This window comes from Vipera berus, assembly GCF_964194415.1.
Source record: "Vipera berus genome assembly, chromosome: 6".
NCBI classification, from domain to species: Eukaryota; Metazoa; Chordata; class Lepidosauria; order Squamata; family Viperidae; genus Vipera; species Vipera berus.
The window spans coordinates 4,861,905-4,875,692 of record NC_138208.1 but is presented as its reverse complement, the minus strand read 5'-3'; the positions used below and the strand labels follow the sequence as shown (position 1 = coordinate 4,875,692).

At 45.1% G+C, this 13,788-nt stretch overlaps 2 protein-coding genes across 7 annotated transcripts in view; one reads left to right on the top strand and one right to left on the bottom strand.

Annotated features, from left to right (window-relative positions):
* COG5 (component of oligomeric golgi complex 5) overlaps positions 1-13,788 on the top strand; it is a 150,302-nt gene that overhangs the window by 18,254 nt on the left and 118,260 nt on the right. For 4 of the 6 annotated variants that reach the window (XM_081330700.1, XM_081330698.1, XM_081330703.1 and 1 more), the window contains exons 6-7: positions 433-498; positions 2,901-3,021. In XM_081330700.1, the coding sequence (XP_081186826.1) occupies positions 433-498; positions 2,901-3,021 (187 nt within the window). The remainder of the gene's footprint in view (positions 1-432; positions 499-2,900; positions 3,022-13,788) is intronic. The other 2 variants (XM_081330701.1, XM_081330699.1) reach the window with 1 other exon arrangement.
* Positions 12,548-13,788, bottom strand: part of GPR22 (G protein-coupled receptor 22) — a gene marked incomplete at both ends in the record, with an annotated part of 1,299 nt that continues 58 nt past the window's right edge. The window contains one exon of the mRNA XM_081330593.1: positions 12,548-13,788. This exon is cut by the window's right edge and continues 58 nt beyond it. Coding sequence (XP_081186719.1) covers positions 12,548-13,788 — 1,241 coding nt within the window.

Here is a 13,788-nt window from a genome sequence, read left to right as displayed (position 1 = left end):
AGGCTGCTCTGCTGTTGGTCTCCTTGTGAATGAGGAAGGGGAAGAGAAAGGATGGGAAAGATGGGAAAGGAGAAGGGAAGGAGTAGTGAAAGAAAAGGGAGGGAAAAGCGAAAGGAGAGGAAAGAGAAATGGTGTTCTGTACCAGCCTGCTACCGGCCCTGCAGAAAAGGCAGGGACAACCCCTTTTACAAGAAGGCAAGAGGCTGGAATTACGCCTGCCGAATTTATTGCTACAAAAACAAATAGAACAAGACACGAACCAAGAAACAGGAGCTTTTCAAGCGGTTGCCTTCAGCAAACCAGCCCTCCCACGCATTCCCCCTTAAATACAGTTCAGGGCGTGGCTTCTCTCTGCCTCCTTCCGAGGAGCCCCATTGCCTTCCTCTGTTTACTCCTGATTGACTGCCTCCTGCGTCGGGCGTCCTTGAACAGGGCCAGCTGTGGGTCATCTTCATCCACGCTGTCAGGCTCACACAGCTGGGTCTACGTCGTGACCAGGTGAGAGGGGCCTGGCTGAGGGCTCTCATTAAGCTGTCCAACCCCCTCAGCAAGCTCTTCAACACCCCCCTCCTCCTCCTCCTCTGAGTCGTCCGACCCAACTGCCGAACCCACAGGCTGACCCTGAGTCACAACAAATGGAAACAGAAACGGGAAAGGCAAGGAAGTGGAAAAGGAAGGGAAAGAAAGGGGAAAGGAAATGGAAAAGGGAGAAGGAAAGGAAATGGAAAAGGAAGGGAAGGGAAAGGAAAGGAAATGGAAAAGGGAAAGGAAAGAAAAACTGGAGGCCTGCCAAACGTTTGGGAGCAGAGTGCTCCATAGGGCAGGGACTGCCACAGAAAAGTCTCGCCTCCAAGCTCCCATCAGATAACAATATTGCGGGAAGGGGCCAGGAGCGTGTCCCCACACTCACCTACGTAGTAGGACAGGTAGATGTCCATATGGAAGTGGTTCCTATAGATACCCTGGCCCTGTGCCATGTAGGGCTTCAAGGATGACCACCAGCCCCATTTATGATGACATTTATGATGACGCGGTGGCTCAGTGGGTTAGGACGCTGAGCTTGTCGATCAGAAGGTCGGCAGTTTGGCGGGTCGAATCCCGAGTGCCGCGTAACAGAGTGAGCGCCTGTTACTCGTCCCAGCTTCTGCCAACCTAGCAGTTCGAAAGCACGTAAAAAATGCAAGTAGAAAAATAGGGACCACTCCGGTGGGAAGGTAACAGCGTTCCGTGCGCCTTTGGCATCTAGTCATGCCGGCCACATGACCACGGAGACGTCCTCGGACAAGCGCTGGCTCTTCGGCTTTGAAACGGAGATGAGCACCGGCCCCTAGAGTCGGAAACGACTAGCACGCATGTGCGGGGGAACCTTTACCTTTATGATGTCCTTGTGTCTATGACTGTCTATATAAGTCCTTCACGACGGATTTAGGACTAAATTCTGCTCCATCCTGGTAAGGTGGCTCGCTGTTAAAAGCCCTCACGGCAGGGTTTGCCAAGAATGTCCACTGGATTACATCAAGGCGCGGACTGAATCCCTTTACGTATAATATTTGAGTGTGGTTTTTTTTTAAAGTTAGCGAAATATCAATCTTTTGGCTTAGAAAAGATCGATCTTTTACGAACTTTAAAAAATACTCAAATCTCGAAAGGTGGAGGGCAAGAGAAGAAGGGGACGACAGTGAACGAGGTGGCTGGATGGAGTCCCCGAAGCGGTAAGCCTGAGCCTAAATGGACTCCAGAAGATGGCGGAGGACAGGAAGGAAGGCCTGGAGGAACGTGGTCCACGGGGTTGCGAGAGGTCGGACACGACTTCGCAACTAACAACAACGACAAACAAAAAAAATATCAAAAGTAGAAAAAGTGTGTTTTTCCCTTTAGGGTTAAAAAAAATTGAAATAATATAGAGGATTCCCTTAATATGAATTAGGATAAAGATTAATGAGTAAACAGAATTTACACGTATTGTTCCCCACAGCAAGGAGAAGCAGAGATGGTTAAACTGATTCTTTTATCCAAAGAAGAGACTATATTTAACCTTGTTTCTATTTGGAAATTGCTTCTGGATTTGGTGCTTGCAGTAAAAGCAAAAAAAAAAAAACCAAAACACAAAAAAACCCCCAAAACTTTGATTTTGTTTTTGCTAATTAGAAAGGTTTGTGGTTATAGAAGTGGCTAGCGTATACTGTTGTGTTAAAGTAAAAAGTTGAGATTTCTAACATTCTGATCTTCTACTTTTGCTAAAGAGAGTCGGCAGCGGAAAGCTTTTTTCTTTCTTTCCCCCCTCTTTTCACCCTTTCTTTCTTTCTTTCTTTCTTTCTTTCTTTCTTTCTTTCTTTCTTTCTTTCTTTCTTTCTTCCTTCCTTCCTTCCTTCCTTCCTTCCTTCCTTCCTTCCTTCCTTCCTTCCTTTTCCCTCCTCCTGATTTTCTACTGCTTTTTTGAATTTTCTCTTTGTATTTCATATTTATTTATTTATTTTTGGGACTTATATGCCGCCCTATCTCCCGAAGGACTCAGGGCGGCTAACAACAGTAAAAACAACAATACAAAAATTAAAAAAAAAATTAAATAACAGCCCCAAAATAAATTAACTACACAGTTAAAAATTAAAACATTTTAAAACCCATCGTCAATCCAGGTCAGCCTGATGGAAAAGAAAGGTTTTGAGGTTGCGGCGAAAGGACCGGAGGTCCGGGGCCATCCGAAGCTCAAGGGGGAGCTAATTGGATCAGCTAATAAAAATGTACAATAATGATAAAAAAAAAATGAAATGAACCCCAGTGGGACAGAGCTGGCATTCTGAGTCCAGTAGACGTGCAGGTTTTTTTTTCCCCCCAGCGGGATGCCTTAATGCTGAACAATCACGAACACACGCTTAATCGACGTTTCCTTCCTTCTCAAGGCTGCCTGCGACTTGCTGAGGAGGATAATTCGCATCTTGTACCTCAGCAAAAGACTTCAAGGCCAACTTCAGGGTGGAAGCCGAGAGATCACCAAAGCCGCTCAAAGTCTCAATGAACTCGGTGAGTTTTTTTTTTTTAAGATCACGAGCTTGCTAATCGGGAAGGTTTCCCCCTCTGGAAAAAAAAAAAAAGATCGTGAACGATTCGAGGTTGTATAAACGGAGGCATGGAATCACAATAATTTTTTATTTATTTTTATTTATTTTAATTCCATTTATATCCCGCCCTTCTCCGAAGACTCAGGGCGGCTTACAAGCTTAGCAGTAGCCTTCATTCTATGTATATGCCTGCTTATTAGGGCTTTCATACACCCCCCAAGCGGCATTATTAAGGTGAAGTACGGGCACCACTTTAATAAAGCCTTTGTAGTGCCACACCTGGAGTACCACCTCCGGTTTAGGGTCGCCACGTTGCAAAAAAGAGGTTGAGACTTTGGTGTGTGTGTGTGTGTGTGTGTGTGTGTGTGTGTGTAAAAAAAGTGCAAAGAAGAGCAACTAAGACGATTTAAAGGCCCGGAGATTAAAAACATATGAAGAACGGTTGCAGGAATTGGGTCTGGCTAGTCTGCAGAAATGAAGGACTAGGGCCGTCTTCCAATGCTTGAGGGGCTGCCACAAAGAAGAGTGGGGAGGGGCTCAACTTATTCTCCAAATCACCAAAAGGCAAGACAAGAAACGACGGATGGAAACTAACCAAGGAGAGAAGCAACCTGGAATTAAGGAGAAGCTTCCTAAGAGTGAGGACAATTAACCAGTGGAACGGCTTGCCACCAGAGGTTGTGGCTCCTTCATGACTGGAGGTTTTCAAGAAAAGACTGGAGAGCCACTTGTCAAGCAGGGACTCCTGCTTGAGCAAGGGGCTGGACTAGAAGACCTCCAAGGTCCCTTCCAGCTTGATTCTGATTCTAAGGTGGGTTTCCTTTTTCTTCGAAAAGTCGGACCAAGTGAGCCTCTGGAGGTTAGCTGAAGTTATCCTTGAGCAGGTGAATCTCTTTAGAGTAGGGCTAGTCCTCGGCTTAACAACCATTTATTTAAGGATCATTCGAAGTTACAAGGACAGTGGGGGAAAAAAAATGTGGCTTATGACCCTTTTTCCCACATAGAATTGTCGTGGGAGGAAAGAAACTTGTCAGATCAGTTTTAGATGTTGTGGAGTTTGTTGGCAGGCTGCACAGGCCCTCCCCAACTCACGACCACAAGTGGGCCCTAAATTTCTGTTGCCAAGCGAGGCACTGGTTAAGTGATCCTTGTCCCCATTTTACGACCTTTTCCTGCCACGGTTACAAAGTGAATCACCGCAGTTGTTAAATTAGGAACACGGTCGTTAAGCGAAACCAGCTTACCCCCATTGACTTTGCTTGTCAGAAGGTCGCAAAAGGTGATCACGTCACACACACACACACACACACACACACACACACACACACACACACGGGACACGGCAACCGTCATAAATGTGAACCAGTTGCCAGGCGTCTGGATTTTGCTTGTGTGATCCCGGCGATGGTATAGCCGTTGTTAAGTGTGAAAACGGCCCTTAAGTCACTTTTCCCAGTGCCACCGTGATGGTGATTAAAAGAACGGTTGTAAGTTGAGAACTACCCGTGCCTACGATTTTTTTTTAAAAAAGAAAAATCGCATAAAAGTACTTACTTACGCGACGACAGCAAGGCATTTCCTCTGCACAGAGACTCATCTTTGTCCGTTTCTCAGCTCCAGCGGCCTTCATTTTAAACTGGGGATTATTGATGTGGTGTCACTGAAAACTGGCAGCTCACGCTGATTAGAATTGCAAGGGTGTCTTTTTGTCACTTTGCAGATTCTTAGGCAAAAGAACGTTTGGAAGGAAAAGAAAAAAAACCTTGAATCAAAGTTAACGCGCCTGACGCAGGGGATGGTGTTGAATTGTAAACTTTTAAAACTTGGGTATAACGAGAAAGCCCCGGGGGGGGGCTCCACGTTTTCAACAAATCAAATTTAATTGTCTTAAATCAAGTTAATCCTGGGGTGATACCCATTTGCAGTGAACGGTGAAGGGAGTAATCTTAAACGTTTCGTTGCTTGCTTGCTCTTTTTCTGGTCCTGCAACTCTGTTCGATAGGCTTTGGGGAAAACGTTGCTCCTCGTGGTGCAATTTTGTACAAATTAACTTAAAATTTTAATTTTCCTTTAAAAGCCAATTAAGATGGTTTTGCTTAATCTAAATAATAAATAGCTGTTTAGTCACTGCTCTGTTGAAAGGGAAGCCATCGTGGGATTAGGTTTTTCTAGCTTTTAGCTTTTAGATTGTCTCAAAACAAACTTTTAATACAGATATTTCGTCTTCCATCAGAATAGAATTTATTCTGGAACGTGAACTTTTGAAAACGGAAGCCAAAGCACTCTGGTTCATTACCGTATATACTTGAGTATAAGCCGAATTTTTCAGCCCACTTTTTGGGCTGAAAAATTCCACTTCGGCTTATACTCCAGTCAACAAAAAAACTTACCGAGGACTTGTGCGCGGCCGAGGCTTTGGTGCTTCCGGGATCGCGCGCACCTCTCCCAAGCCACCGCCGTCCGGAGACCTGCCGAAATTTGGGGAGGTTTGGGGAGGTTTGGGCGCCCCCAAACCTCCCCAAACGTCGGCAGGTCTCCGTTCCAGGGCGCGGAGGAACGGAGACCTGCCGACGTTTGGGGAGGTTTGGGGAGGTGCGCGCGCACCTCCCCAAACCTCCCCAAACTTCGGCAGGTCTCCGGACGGCGGCGGCTTGGGAGAGGTGCGCGCGATCCTGGAAGCACTGAAGCCTCGGCCGCGCGCAAGTCCTCGGTAAGCTCCGGGCGGTCACTTGCTTCGCGTCTCCTGAGGGAAGGGGGGGCGACTGGAGCGGGCGTGTTTCCTCGCCTGCTGGGCACCGCGATTTGCCCGGGGAACGCGCGGGCCCCGAATGGCAGCGTGGAGCGAGGAAGCGGACAGCCAGGGCTTCCCCGAGAGCCGCGGCCACACAGGGTATTCCTGTGTATTCAGGCTTGCAAAATGGCGGATCGAGCCTCTGCTGGCGGCAGAGGCTTGCAGAGCGCGGATCCAGCCTCCGCCGGCGGCGGAGGCTTGCAGAACAGCGGATCGGCTTATACTCGAGTCAACAACTTTTCCCAGTTTTTGGGGGTGAAATTGGGGGTCTCGGCTTATACTCGAGTCGGCTTATACTCAAGTATATATGGTAATTAATTAATCAGAGACTTGCTAGAGCGTACAGTATGAGCTTTTTCCTTAGATCTCATAATTTACTACGTGTAATGAAAGAATATTCTTCTTTGAACCGCTGTCTCTCCTACCTTGTGAAAAACATAAACATCTTTCTTTATTTTTCTTTGACCCTCTTAGGAAATAATTCAGCCATGATATCACAGGGGGTATCGGGGCATCTAAGAGAGCATGGTTAAAAATAAAAGTCAAGAGGGTATAAAAAGCTCGGCTGCCATCTTGATTTTTTTTTAAACCGTATCCCACGGATACTGACTAGCTCCTTCTGCGAGCGTGCCATCCATTTTGTTCCTGGCGGTTTTCCTTAGGAAAGATCAACACAGAAATGAAATTGACACCCTTCCGTGTTTTCTAACAGAGCCTCTGTGGAATGTGATCACTACTTTCTTTGAACTAGTTCATGGTGGTTGTTTTTTTTTAAAAAAACAACAACAACACAGTTGGGCTTTGGCAACACTACCTGAACGGATCCACATGCGTAGAGTTCAAGCAACTGCTTCATTACATTCTGCCTATAATACAGGAATCTTCCCGATCTTTCGGGAATTAATTAGGAAAACATTTTAGGATAGCACAGGTAGTTCTCTACTCACAACCACAATTTAGCCCAGCATTTCTGTTGGTGTGCGGAGACAGTTGTTAGGTGAGTTTTTGCCCTGTTTTACGATCTTCCTTGCCACAGTTCTTAAGTGGATCACTGCGGTTGCCAAGTTAGTAACGCGGTTGTTAAGTAACTCTGGCTTCCCCATTGACTTTGCTTGGCAGAAGGTCGCAAAAGGGGATCAGGGGACACACACACACACACACACACCCGGGACGCTGCGACCGTCATAAATATGAACCGGTTGCCAAGCTTCTGAATTTTAATCACGGGACTGTGGGAAGGTTGCAGTGGTCGTAAGCTGGAAAACAGTCCTAAGTCTCTTTTTTCTAGGGCTGTTGTAAGTTCAAATGGTCCCTAAATGAATGGCTGTAAATTGTGGACTACTTGTAAGACATTTTACCCAGCAAACATATTTTGCAAAGCTGCAAGATCTGGGCTCTTTGAGAATAAGACTTGTAAGCTGTGGCTTAGTCGTGTGATTAAATTATGCATCCGAGTGCAGCTTGGCAGCCTGGAACATAAATAGCTATGTATCTCACTAAGCATATCGTTAAGATGCTATGCTGACTCAGGAATTCTGGGAGTTGAAGTCCATGAGTCATAAAAGAGCCGAGGTTGCCTACCCCTGTCTTAGAGTAACTGGAATTTCTGATTTGTGATTGTTCAATTACAACTCCAGCCACATTGTTCCTACTTAACAGAGTACCACCAGCTGCTACAGTGGATGCTCTTGCTGGTCCCTTGTGGAGAGAATACACTGCAGATTAGAGATGCTGGAACCCACTCCTTACTCCGAACAGATACGATTTGTAGCATTATAGTTTAAGAACATTTGCAAGAAACAAACATTTATCTTTTTTTTTAACAGAATAACAGAGGTGAAAGGGACCTTGGAGGTCTTCTAGTCCAACCCCCTGCTCAGGCAGGAAACCCCATACCATTTCAGACAAATGGCTGTCCAGTCTCTTCTTAAAAACTTCCAGTGTTGGAGCATTCACTGCTTCTGGAGACAGGTTGTTCCCCTGGTTAATTGTCCTCACTGTTAGGAAATTTCACCTTAGTTCTAGGTTGCCTCTCTCCTTGATTGGTTCCCATCCATCGCTTCTTGTTATGCACTCAGGTGCTTTGGGAAATAAATTGACCCCGCTCCTCTTTGTGGCAGCCCCTCAAATACTGGAAGACGGCTATCATGTCACTCCTAGTCCTTCTTTTAATTAAAAGTCGACATCCCCAATTCCTGCAACCGTTCTTCATATGTTTTAGCTTCCCGTCCCCTGATCATCGTTGTTGTTGTTCTCCTCTGTGCTCTTTCTAAAAGAGCGCAGGTAGCCCTTGACGTACGATCACAATTGAGCCCACGTTGCTAAGTGAGAAATTTGTTAAGTGAGTTTTGCCCCATTTTACGACCTTTCTCGCCACACTTGACAAGCGAATCCCTGCAGTTCTTAAGTTAGCAACCCGGTTGTGAAGCGAATCTGGCTTCCCCATTGACTTTGCTTGGCAGAAGGTTGCAAAAAGGGATCACAACGCCCCGAAACACTGCAAACCGTCATAAATATGAGTCAGTTGCCAAGCGTCTTGAGTTTTGACCACATGATCATGGGGATGCCGCAACGGTCACAAGTGTGAAAAACGGTCGTAAGTCAATTTTTTTCAGGGCTGTTGTAACTGCGAACGTTCACTAAATGAGCTGTTGTAAGTAGAGGACTACCTGTATCTATCTATCTATCTATCTATCTATCTATCTATCTATCTATCTATCTATCTATCTATATATCTATCTATCTATCTATCTCTATTATCTACCTACCTACCTAATCATCTATCCCTATCTATCTTTCTATCTGTCTCTGTCTATCTATCTATCTATCTATCTATCTATCTATCTATCTATCTATCTATCTATCTATGTTGGCTTTGGGCTGACTTTGCGTGCAAGACATCACTGACGGTGTCTTGATGATCAGGCCCATCATGTAGGCAATTTAAAGTGGTACGGTAATTTGAATTTGAATGGTGTTTTGTTCGTTTGTTTGTTTTTACTCTATCCCTGCCTGATAACCCAGCACGGATAAGTAACTTTCGGACCAGTGGACATATCCTTGAAATTTTGAGAATGTCATATCTGGCTTAGGAAGGGTTAACACGTCGGGGAAAGGTGCCATTGCGGTCCTAGCCAATTTACAAAATAATCTTTCACCAGAAGGCGAAAGGATGAAGTTCTCCATTAGCCCAGTTTAAACTTTAGCCTGTTTTTTTTTTCCTGGACTGAAGAATTATTTTTAAAAAAAAAAAAACCAACAACCCAAATCATTCAGAGTGTTTCAGTACATCCAATAGTGATATTAAAGCAGATCAGGTATTGAAGCACGAAATAGAAGGAAATTCTTTTTCAACGCCTGACAGGTCTTTGTGCACCTCTGTTGATTCAGACAACGCTTAAACAAAACCGTTCCTTTCATCCAGGAATGCCTGAAATTTGAATATTTTGTGGCCTTCCGTCGTACAGGTTAGTCCTTGACTTAACGACGGTTCATTTACTGACCGAAGTGACAAGGGGACTTACGACCGTTGCAGCGTCCTGGTGGCCACGTGATTAAAATTTTGACGCTTGGTCACTGACTCATATTTATGATGGTCGCAGCGTCCCGGGGTGTTTGTGTGTCACGTGATCCCCTTTTGCAAGCTCCCGACAAATGAAGTCAATAGGGGAAGCCAGATTCACTTAACGACGGTTGTTACTAACTTAACAACTGAAGTGATTCATTTAACAGCCGTGACGAGAAAGAGGGCAACATGGGGGCAAAACTTACTTAACAACTGTACCACTTAACCACAAAAAAATTTTTTTGGGGGGGGGTGGGGTCAATTGTGATCGTAAGTCGAGGACTATCTATAATTTATGTATGAGAGAAAGGTAGAAGACTAATGTCAGAAAACGACCCAGCTGTCCATCAAGTCTGCCCTTTGACTTCCTCTGTTTTTCGTTTCCTTTTTTTAAAGTTGGTTTATTTAAGGCCGCGTTCTCCTTCCCCATCTTTGGCTGTGACCTTTGAAAACCCAGGATCTAAACTTGCCCTGGTTCAGCAGTCTGAAACCAGGCGGTCAAGCTCTTTTTTTAAAAAAAAAATGCAATTGCTACCGTGGGGCTCTGTGGTGTAAAATGATTACAGACAGATATTTCAATAACCCACCATTTCATAGACACTGACCGGAACCTGCTCAGTGCATAAAAAAGTAAGAGTGCTATCTTGACAACGTAAAAGAACAAGAGAACGATAAGCGGGATATTGCGCTAAGTGGGTTCTTTTGTTCCGCCAACCGAAACGGGATTTCGATCCTTGAGCAAGGAGCAAGGCAGGTGAACAGGTATTGTTTTGAATCGGATGAGGATCCACTGAAGTAGGGATTAATTGTTGAGATATGTGCTGATCGATGCTTTCCGACATCCTGTGCAAAATAATCCTCATTGGATAGTTTTGAGCCCACAGCATGTTAGAAAGGATGTGAAACGGGGCTGGGCATTGCAAAATTAGAATCCCCGAGTCAGTTTTATTGTGGAACACAAACGAGGTCTTTAAAACATGGAGGGATTTGGGAAAGGTCAGAGATAGATCAGAGCCAGTTTGGTCCAGTGGTTAAGGCACCAGGTTAGAAAGCGGGTGAAAGGGAATGCTAGCTCTCCCTTAGGCGTAAAAGCTGGCTGGGTGACCTTGGGCCAATCACCAGAGGATGGGGCGTTCTAGTCCCGCCTTAGCCATGAAAGCCAGCTGGGTGACATTGGGGCAATCACCAGGAGATTGTGAATTCTAGTCCTGCCTTAGTCATAAAAGCCAGCTGGGTGACATTGGGGCAATCACCAGGAGTTTGTGAATTCTAGTCCTGCCTTAGCCCTGAAAGCCAGTTAGGTGACATTGGGTCAATCACCAGGAGATTGGGAATTCTAGTCTTGCCTTGGTATGAAAACCAGCTAGATGACATTGGGGCAATCACCAGGAAATTGTGAATTCTAGTCCTGCCTTAGTATGAAAGCCAGCTAGGTGACATTGGGTCAATCACCAGGAGATTGTGAATTCTAGTCCTGCCTTAGTATGAAAGCCAGTTAGGTGACATTGGGTCAATCACCAGTCAATTGTGACTTCTAGTCCTGCCTTGGTATGAAAGCCAGCTAGATGACATTGGGTCAATCACCAGTCAATTGTGAGTTCTAGTCCTGCCTTGGTATGAAAGCCAGCTAGATGACATTGGGGCAATCACCAGGAGATTGTGAATTCTAGTCCTGCCTTAGCCCTGAAAGCCAGCTGGGTGACATTGGGTCAATCACCAGGAGATTGTGAATTCTAGTCCTGCCTTAGTATGAAAGCCAGCTAGGTAACATTGGGTCAATCACCAGTCGATTGTGAGTTCTAGTCCTGCCTTGGTATGAAAGCCAGCTAGATGACATTGGGGCAATCACCAGGAGATTGTGAATTCTAGTCCTGCCTTAGCCCTGAAAGCCAGCTGGGTGACATTGGGTCAATCACCAGGAGATTGTGAATTCTAGTCCTGCCTTAGTATGAAAGCCAGCTAGGTAACATTGGGTCAATCACCAGGAGATTGTGAGTTCTAGTCCCGCCTTAGCCATGAAAGCCAGCTAGGTGACTCTCAGCCCAACCCACCTCACAGGGTTGTTGTTGTGGGGACAATATGAGGAGGAAGGTGTGTTGGATATGTTCACCACTTTGAGTTATTTGTAAAACTAATAAAGGCAGGATACAAATGAGTAAATATGATTAATATGGAAAAGAAGCCAAACAACTGTGGCACTTCTTCTTGTCTCGGACTGAGGTTTTTGATTTGGCAAAACATTTTGGCTTATCAACTCCAATTGGCTTAGAAATATGAACAAGCAGTTTAGCAGTGTATAAAAATCACATTTCTGGACCAAAACATTGATATATAAGCACTCAAAGAATCCTTTAAAACACACAAGCAGTAGATAAATTCATTCCTGTTACCCAAACAGAAATTTAGGAAGAATTAAAAATAATTACAATTTAGAAAATTCTTATTGTACAGCAGTCTTTCACTTATTTAAAATCAAACTTCTCTCAGGCTGACTTTTATATAGATAGTTTTAAAAAAAAGTCTCAGAATACGCTTCTGATGAAAATTATTTGTAAAGGCTTATATTGCGGCTCGAAATAATAGCGTACCTTGATCTCGCAAAGCTGCTGGTAATTACTTGGGGCACATAGCTATAATTTTAGGCTTACAATTATAGTTGAGAAAAAGTTTTCGGTTCATTATCAGAAACCCGAATACGGTGCCAAAATAGGGCAGCCTAATAAGCCTTACCGGTGTGCACTTTTTCTCCGGCCCAAACTTTAAAAAAAAAAAGCTTTACGTATTTACAGCAAAACGGGCATTTTTGAAAAGTGACCACTATTTTAAGGCTTTTCTTGTTAGAAAATATTTACTTAAATGTATATTGGAGGACAGAGTATTGACAAAATATAACCATGATTTTACGCTTTAACAAACTGCCATGCAACACACGTTTTGAATAATGAGGAAATAAATACACAGCCCTGATCTGTCTAAATGCATTTTTGTCCAACCATTACAGTCCGGCTTATGCTTTCTGTCCCACCACCCCTTTTTTAAAAAAAAACAACACAAAATCTCTGTATTTGGCAGTCGTGGTTTATCCTTGACTTTCCCCGCCCCCTCTTAAAATAATCCTGCGGATACGGGAATCTAGTCCGTAACGACTTGAGGTACCAAACATTTCTGCCTCACTTCGTTGTCTTCAAAAGCGATGGCCTTGGTTCTCTTGGGCTCAATCCAGGAGTTGTGTATCACAGCACTGTTGGGAATTGGGTCAGCCTCGACTATGGATACGACGCGTTTTTTCATTTTGCTTTTCAAAACTTTTTGAAATTTCTGTCTGGTGAAGGCGTACAGGAGGGGGTGGAAGATGGTGGTCCCGTAGGCCATGACTAGAAAACACAGCCTCAGCTTTACCAAAAGGTCACTTGGGCCCAGGCATAAAATGGTCGTGTTTAAAACGGTGATCGGTGTCCAACAGAGAACAAAAGTCGATATGATTAACAGCGACATGCGGAAGACTCTTTTCTGCCTTTCGCGGCGTTCCCGGTGTCTCTTGACCGCCCGCCGCAGAGCGATGATCACCGAAACGGAAGTCCTTACCCCAAAGACCACATGTCGGCCTCCGCTGGCTTGTGACGCTTCGGTGGATTCCTGTTGCGGCGCCAAGGAAATGGTCTTCTTTTTGGCTTTTTTCTTCTGCCCCGTGGAAAACCTGGTGCCTATTCGGATGTTCAGGGCCTGAAGTATTTTGCTGTATGTAATGAGCATCACCACCACCGTGAAGAAGAAGATGGGGATTTGCGCCAACAGGTGATAGTACATGCCCAGTTCTGTGTGGTATTCATTGGCACTGACGCACAACAGCGTCTTATTTTCCCAAGTGTTGGCACTGTGGAGGCTGAAGAAGTTGACCTCGATGAAAGGGATCAAGAACGAGAAAAAAGAAACGATCCAGATGGAGGTCATGAGGGCCACGGCCCTTCCCATAGTCAAGATCCGGTTTGCGGGTTTCACAGAGATGTCGTAGCGGTCCAGAGTGATGGCGAAGACATTGATGGCGGTGGACACGCTGGCAAAGGAGACGCAGGCCTCGTGGAAGCAGCAGATCAGGGCAGAATTGTTCTCCAGGGGGAGCAGAAGGATGACGATGGTCAGAGGAATGCACCCCATGCAAACGATGACGTCGAGCACGTGAAGGTTCATGGTAATAATATTACTGACCGAGTTGATTAAATTGGATTTCATACAGTAAAGTACTAATACGGTGAGGTTGCTGCCAAGCCCCAGGACAATTTCCAGCATCAGGAATCCGGTGAGGGAAACTTGAAAGCTGAGCGGGTAAGACAGCGGCTGGTACATGTTGGGGTCGGCGTCGCTGATGGCATCTC